Source organism: Brachycentrus maculatus, unplaced genomic scaffold (assembly GCF_059751285.1).
Source record: "Brachycentrus maculatus isolate JH-2025_06_01 unplaced genomic scaffold, ASM5975128v1 h1tg000516l, whole genome shotgun sequence".
In the NCBI taxonomy this organism is placed as follows: Eukaryota; Metazoa; Arthropoda; class Insecta; order Trichoptera; family Brachycentridae; genus Brachycentrus; species Brachycentrus maculatus.
Genome location: NW_028281262.1, coordinates 111,954 through 120,866, shown reverse-complemented (window position 1 = coordinate 120,866; position 8,913 = coordinate 111,954). Strand labels below are relative to the sequence as shown.

At 35.8% G+C, this 8,913-nt stretch overlaps 1 protein-coding gene across 1 annotated transcript in view; it reads left to right on the top strand.

Moving 5' to 3' along the window:
- LOC148301791 (cilia- and flagella-associated protein 91-like) overlaps positions 1-8,913 on the top strand; it is a 28,551-nt gene continuing 19,638 nt past the window's right edge. Inside the window, exons 1-5 of the mRNA XM_088272698.1 lie at positions 1-139; positions 2,167-2,243; positions 3,324-3,387; positions 6,483-6,612; positions 7,641-7,763. Of these exons, the coding sequence (XP_088128824.1) occupies positions 61-139; positions 2,167-2,243; positions 3,324-3,387; positions 6,483-6,612; positions 7,641-7,763 (473 nt within the window). The 5' untranslated portion in view covers positions 1-60. The remainder of the gene's footprint in view (positions 140-2,166; positions 2,244-3,323; positions 3,388-6,482; positions 6,613-7,640; positions 7,764-8,913) is intronic.

Here is an 8,913-nt window from a genome sequence, read left to right as displayed (position 1 = left end):
GTCACCTTACGGGGATTGATAACACCATTGATTTTTGATACGGTTTTTAAATTGGTGAAAATGTCCACCAGGCTTCAGCAAGTGTTCGAGGGGAGACGGGGCAAGTTCAAGACTGTTCGTGAACACGATTTCATCTACGGTAAGATATTGCTTATTTACGAGAAGTCTTCCTCTGCTTCTATTACCAACTACATTTTCATTCGATTCACACCCTTATCCGCATCCAATGGTGCATAGGGCACTGTATCACATGAATGCAGTGTTATTTTGATCGTTAACTCATGAAGGAAAGGTGATCAGCCCTCCGCTTAAAACCATGAAAGGTACCAGTCGAATCGAACCGGGGACCTCTAGAACGGTAGCCGAGTGTGCAGACCATTTCACTACGGAGGCGGACAACTACATTAAAAAAAATAAATTATTAGTTGCCTAGGAAAATTCTTCTTGGCTATTATGTACAAGGATTTATAGCATATTTAGTTTGTATGTCTTCAAAATGATGGTGGATGTCTAGTTTATGAATAAGGTTGATCCATAAACACAATACAATAGGCACAATGGATTCAGTATCTTGTATCAATCAAGATCTGTCACATAGCTCATTTATTTGTCTCATTCGTCTTGTCATATTTTCTAAATAGGACACCACTAAACTCGATAGATCCTGATGTCCTATTGCCTCTTCAATTCTTGTCAACTGCATACCTTCTTTTGCACATTCTGTTTCCAGTTTAAATCTTTCTTTTTCGAAAATTGGATATATCATTACACCAGTCATGCTTTACTGGCATTAACATATATATATCGCTCACTCCTTTCAAGAACGTCATAAATCAAAAATCGTCAATTTTTAGTTGTGCATGTTTTCGGAATTCTTAGAAAATGTACTATATTCCAGCAAAAGCGGCATATTTTAAACTTAATATTACCCGCTACAGGGCAGAAAGTGTTGTTTTTGCATTTTGAAGAAAAGGTATTATTTAATAATTTTTAAAAATATACTATATATTTTTTGAATGTACAAAAAACCGTCAGGTTTTACCTAAAAAGATCTGTTGCATATGAAAAAGTTTAATAAGTGGCTTGATATTTATTTTTAACACATTGTATTATATTTTTAAACTTTAAAAACGTTCTCCTGAAATCACTCACTCCTTTCAAGAACATCATAAATAAAAAAACTTGATTTTTCAGGAGAATATATATATATATATATATATATATATATATATATATATATATATATATATATATATATATATATATATATATATATATATATATATATATATATATATATATATATATATATATATATATATATATATATATATATATATATATATATATATATATATATATATATATATATATATATATATATATATATATATATATATATATATATATATATATATATATATATATATATATATATATATATATATATATATATATATATATATATATATATATATATATATATATATATATATATATATATATATATATATATATATATATATATATATATATATATAAATATACCATATTTATTATGGGGCTCGGGTATAGGTAATAATAACTCGTAATTAGGATGCAATCGGATTATTCAACAGGTCGCCATGACAGTACAATGACAAGTGTGTGCAATCTTCCCTGCCTCAATCTCATAAGGGGTATAACGTAAACATTCCCCGCGTACACTGCGCCCTGCCCCTAGCGGGCGCACAGGGTCATAGTTCATGTTGCTACAAATATTGAACCGTAACATTTATATCAATAGTGTAATGGCAAAGGGGTATATCTGTCAAATTATAGCGATATGTTCATATAAAAATACATAAAACAAATGAGTTATTCAATTTCACAAGTTTGTTTTTGCTCTCCTGTAAAATTTGGTCTGAGACAGATATACTCCTTTGCTTTTACAATATATATATATATATATATATATATATATATATATATATATATATATATATATATATATATATATATATATATATATATATATATATATATATATATATATATATATATATATACATATATATTTATATATATATATATATATATATATATATATATATATATATATATATATATATATATATACATATATATATATATATATATATATATATTTGTGTACACTTGTTTCAGATCCGCATTTCGTGGTCTCCGGACAGAAGGACTTCGAGAGACAAGCGAGACAGTCTGCCATGGCCACCGCCCAGTTTGTGAGTACGATGCGTATCCGGGCTAGTGCCCAGCGCACCATCGGGCTCCCGATATACTGTCACGCTGCTCTGAGACCAGTCGACATTCCTATCAAGCATAATGAGATATGCGTAAAACAGGGATGTGTAATGTCACTTCGGCTGATGAACGAATACACGGATATAATAATAAAATAACTTCTTCTTACTCTCATCCACATCCAGTGGTGCATGAGGAACTGCATCAAATTGATGCGTTGTTAGGTTGATCGTTAATATGTGAAGGCAAGGCGACAGTCTAATATATATATCTGCACGCAGTTGGCATACGAAGGATGAAAATAAAATGAATGCCATCAAAATGCGACCACTCAGAAGAATATGCGTATAAACGATGTTTGATAGATGTTTGAATAGAAGACTAAGGGAGGGTAAAATGGAAAGGCTGAGAATAAGCATTATCCATCAAATTTAGGAAAGTGTGTTAAGATGATATGGGCATATGGAACATCAAATAAATATCATATGCGAGGAAAGTACGGTGGAAAAATTGTGAGACGACTATAGATGGAAAAAGATGCAGAGGAAGACCGAGGAACACTTGCAATTGACAAGTTCTTCAAATACTCGGGTGTGGACAGGTCGGGAGTCTAGTCTAGTCAGGTATCTGCGTGTATGAGTGAGATTTATGAAAGTGGAAACGGGAAAGATTGTTTGCAAAGACAGATTATTGTGGCCTTCTATCCTCCCTGTCTACCGCTGCGGTGAAATGGCGTGATGGTTTTGAAAATAAAAAATAAAAATTATCCATAAAAAAGGTGCCCGAATGCCGTTCCACCGCGTTACATGAAAAAAAGCCCCTGTATATATGTATGTACCTGCATATATGTATACCCACACACACACACACACACACACACATATATATATATATATATATATATATATATATATATATATATATATATATATATATATATATATATATATATATATATATATATATATATATATATATATATATATATATATATATATATATATATATATATATATATATATATATATATATATATATCAAACAAATGTTTTCCTTTTCAGACAATTCACCCAGTTTTCAAATCGATGTTTAGCGAAGTTGGAAAATATAAACACGTACAAATTTGTAAGTATATATTATGAATTCACTTTATCATTTTTTGACATTTCAATTAAGATGAAGATATCTGGGCATTTACAGGGCTTACGACCGTCGTGGGCTGGTTTAAGTGATCACTTTACACACGCGTAACATTCACCAGTTCTACCCACGATTGGCGACCACACTACTCAAATTCTTGAAAGTTCTTTATATAAAATCCAATTTTTGAAACATTGTACGAGAATCACAATTTTTATTATTAGTGACATCTATTTAGTGAGATGAAGAAGCTTTTTTATTGAGCAGAAACATATTTGTGTGTGAGGTCCGAATCCTGGATTATAATCACATACATGGGAAACGCCAGAAAATATACTTTTCTTTTATTTTTTGACATTTCATCAAAGATGAAGAAGAATATGGAAGTCTGGGCATTTACGGGGCTTACGACCGTCATAGGCTGGTTTAAGCGATCACTTTACACACGTGTAACATTCACCAATTCTACCCATTATTGACAACCACACTACTCAAATTCTTGGAAGTTCTATATATATGAACCAATTTAGAAACTTTGTTCTTGAATCACTAGAACTTCACTAGAGACATCTATTGGTGAGATGTAAAGAAGCTTTTTTATTAAGCAGAAACTCTTATATTACTTTTCTTTTCATTATTTTTAGCTTATAATTTGACCAGTTAATTTATTGACAACATTTTGAGTGTGTCCAAATGTTATTAATAAATTGGACACACATGTTTGTTGTAATTGATTATAATTGACTTCATTTATATTTTTTTAATTGTTTCGGCTACTTAAAGTACTAACGCTAACTACTTTGTGGTAAGACATGTTAAAATTATTAAAGAAAACATTTGTTTTTATACCACTTGAGTATTAAAAAAAACTTACTTAATTACTTATAACCCTTATCCGCACCCAATGGTGCATAGGGCACTGCATCTAATTGACGCGGTGTTATCTTGATCATTTCTTACATGAAGGCAAGGTGATCACTCTTGCGCTTCAGGAACCAGTCCAGGGTAATATTAAATAAATATTACAGTGTAAAATCACTAATATTTATTTTCACCCCCTCTGGGAATCGAACCCGGGACCTCCAGCACGGTAGCTAAACACGCTGACCATTACACCACGGAGGCGGACAAAAAAAAACACTTGTTTTTATTCCACTTGAGTAATTTACTTAATTTCTCACGTTATTCTCCTCTTTGCGCTCCCAGCTGAGTAGCGAGCTACTTAATTATTACTGCATATACATAACATGGTACCTAGCACATAACATGGGCTGCTCCACGCATGAGGAGCTGAAGAGGACTTCCGAGAACAGGCGGGAATGGCAAAAGAGATGTCATCTGTTGCAATCCGCAGGATTGAGACCAGAGTGGTTAAATAGTACAACAATACGCACTCCACGGACCGCTGACCATAGTCAGCAACGCAAATGTGCTCCAAAGAGCAAGAGCAGGGAGACAGTTACCGACTGGTATCAAGGTCCGGCAGGTGTCCTATCTGGGGCATGTGCTGAGAGGAGACAAGTACGAGCTATTGCACCTAGTGGAGGGTCCACGGGGAGTGGGCAGGAGGCAGATCTCCTGGCTCCGGAATATACCAGACTGGGCGGGGATCAGGACCGTCTAGAGCTGCCCGAGACAAGGACAACTACTCTCAAGTAGTGGTGGACTAGGGGGACCTGACATGACACGCGCAGAAGAAGAAGAAGAAGACAAGAAAAGTTGACGATAGTTTGCAACGGTCATATAGCCCCAATACGTTGAGAGTGTCCGAATATCAAGATTTTCATGTACTCTCTTCTTCATCCATGTTTAGATAGCTTTTATTTTTTACTTTTAAAGAGAAATATTTGTGTTTTTATCATTTACACAAATACTTTAATTTCATACTACTTCTGTGAGCCTAAGCAGCTCATTTTTAGAAATTGGTTTCAAATTGTGGTAGAGTGGGTTCCAACTAGTTCTGTGTTTAGACTTCTATTTAGCGATATCGCTATTACTGATATCACCACACTGGGGAACTTCTAGAAAATTTGGTGATGGACTTACAGCCTTGTATTATTTAGATTGGCAGTGACAGGTATATTGAAAGCCTTGTATTATTTAGATTGGCAGTGACAGGTATATTGAAAGCTTTTAAATGTAAATTCATAGTAAAATCGGGATACAATTTTATGTTGTTTCACATTTTCAATAAATTTCGCAACTTAGTTCAAAAAAAAAATTGCTTAGCAAGAGCAGATCTGTCAGGAAGCCTAGATGCTTCTGTATCAGGTCTGGGCATGCGGTGGGACAGCTTTCAATATATACTGATATCACCATGTCAAGATACTAGGGTACGCTACCTGTTGCCAAATACTAGTCTGCTAAACAGACTCTGTATCTCGCACCATGCGCCGCCGCAGTACGCTGTACGCTAAATTATTTAATATCGGAATATCTGTGATACTTCGTATCTCCGGGTATTTCCGAACCCGGTGAGTCCTGAGCCGAGCGATATTTAACACGCCATGACTGACATCGACATGTGTTTTGTCTCTTTTCATCATTTACATCTAATAATCAAATAAACTAAGAAAGAGATAGCTTTGTAATGCACAATGCAAACTGACTGGCACAATGCAAACGACTGACCGGCAAGTCATTGATAAGCTAAAATTAGTTTTATGTTTTATGAGTGACAATGCTATCGCTGGTTATATTGGTTTGAAACAGATCTGTGAGATTTGCCTAGTGGCTAGTGGCTAGTGGCTAGTATATACTCCATACAAGTGTCATGATACATATAATGATATCTTGACGTATCATAGTATTTGTACCTGAGACTGAAGGAACACCTGTAGTTCGTACCGAGAAACTCTGACTTAAGAGTCCGCGACACTAACCACGGGACCACAACCCGACACTGTATATACACACATGTCAATGAGAAAACATCTAGCTACATGCAACATGCAATGCTAAACATTGCTCATGGCAGACAGCGTGTATCTTGACAGCTGATTTTTTTGATACTCACATAGTCTTCTTCCTGGCTCCATCTCAACTTATCTGACATTTTTTATTTTTCTTTAAATTTGCAGTGTGTCATCCTAATGCGCGACTTCCAGACCATGTTGAAGTGAGTTATGCAGCGATCGCCGCCGCAAGGACGACGCGACTGCAATCCATCTCCACCATAGAAGGGAGGGACAGGACCTTATACTGCGCTGCGTAACTATTTAGATATATACTGAAACATTTCCCCACTTTGTGTCATATTTGGCCTGTCGCCCGCTACAACGCAATGCCCGACCTTTAGGTCCACCTGTAAAGCGTTCGCACGTTGTGTCATATTTGGATCAATATGTTTTTAACCCATCCGCATATCAGTTTATTTTCAAAACATGTATATAACGACAATAATTGCATGTATCCCCGCAAGTAAAAGAGTTGCCCTGTCCGGAGGGGAGGTGATATGGTTTGTTAAACAATGAGGCGCTAATATTTTGCACCTGATAAAACGAGAACAAACAAAGAAATAATCTTTAAATGCAGAAAAAGGTACCACGCACTACAGATTGGTTTTTGCGGTACAAATAAGCCCGACCAATCATAACGCTCGTGTGCTTGAAGCGTGAAAGGCGTTCAAATTCAACCGAGTTATAAAAATAAACTATCTCATAAAATTATATCTTTTACTGTTTTACCAATAAATATGGTACATATAACTATTATACACGTATTTTATCGTGTGTCTCCATAGATCAGATATGTGATAAATTAACAAGAAAACTTGAACAAATAAATCAATAAAACATTACTCCTGGGATGTAAAGTTTTGATTTCTAACTGCTTTTAGCTGATATTTCAGTCAAAATGATAATTCTATCCTTACAGGGACATCTTTGGTCAAGTGTCGTCAGTAAATTATAAAAAATAATGCATTACCAAAAGCCTTCTTTACAGATTTGTACATATCACACTAAAGTATCTTTATATAATACGAACTACCACGGATATGGGCGTGGCTTAAATGCGGCTGTTATTCGAATGTAAAAACATACCTACCGCCTGCGTTTGGCGGCTTATAGGCCGATGGGTTAAGGCCTGAGTTTATTGCGAATGCTGCCTCTTGCCGAGAGTGGCAAGTTCTCGCGATTGGTCTTGGATTTGTGCTTCGCCCTTCGCGCTGTTGCCTTCTTCCCCGAGAAGCTGTGGACTCGCGCGCGTGCAGACAGATGGATTGTATTGGTTTGCAGGCCGAAGGTGCAGTCTACGATGATCGTCCACACGGATGCGGAACAGATTCCGCTGCCTCCGGACCTCCCCGCGGAAGACTTCCTCGGCCAACCCAGGAGCGTCGGAGTCCAGACCGTCTGCAGGTAAAATACCTAGACATTTTACGATATTTGGTTTTAAGTCATTGTCTTATTTATGATAATAATAATAATAAAACCCTTATCCGCACCCCAATGGTGCATAGGGCACTGTTTCATATAAACGCAGTGTTATCGTGATCGATTACACATGAAGGAAAGGTGATCAGCCCTCCGCTTCAGGTGCCAGTCCAGGGTAATATTGAATAAATATAACAGTGAAAAAATAAGGAAAGAATGTAAGGCTGAGATAAGCATTATCGATAAAATTAAGAAAGGTGTGTTGAGATGGTTTGGACATGTGGAGCGTATGAGTGAAGAAAGAACGGTTAAACAAATTTATGAGGCAAATGTAGTTGGAAAAAGAAGCAGAGGACGACCGAGGAAAACTTGGCACAATCAGGTATGTCAAATACTTGAAAGCGGCCGGGTCAGGAGTCGTAATAATCGTCGGGTATGTATGAGGAGATGCATGAATGTAGAAGAGGCAAAGAATGTTTGCAAAGACAGAGTGGTGTGGCGTTCGATTCTCTCTGCCTACCCCTGCGGGGAAGCGGCGTGACGGTTAGTTAGTTAGTTAGTTAGTGAAAAAATCGCTTATATTTATTTGACCCTCCCGGGAATCTAACCCGGGACCTACAGAACGGTAGCCGAGCGTGCTGATCATTACACTACGGAGGCGGACAATATATATAAGTTTTGTAAAAACTATTTTCTCTTTTTACTTCTGTATTCCTTCTTTTTAAATAGACATAGCGATCCTGAGGGGTGCGGACAAAGTGTCCGCCTTTGCCCGTACATCCTCCTGCCCCTCATTAAGCTGCATAGAGTTTTTATTCTTAAAGAATGAATTAAAATTATACCTCTATGCGCAGCTGACAAAGAGTCCCCCAGGACTTAACCGCTGCGGGTGGATGGTGGGTTTAGCTAAAAAATACACATAAAAAGACATAAAATGACATAAATAGACATAAAAAGACATAAATAGACATAAAAAGACAAAAAGACAAAAAAAGACATAAAAAGACATAAATAGACATAAAAATACATAAAAAGACATAAAAAGACATAAATAGACATAAAAAGACAAAAAGACAAAAAAAGACATAAAAAGACATAAAAAGACATAAAAAGACATAAATAGACATAAAAAGAC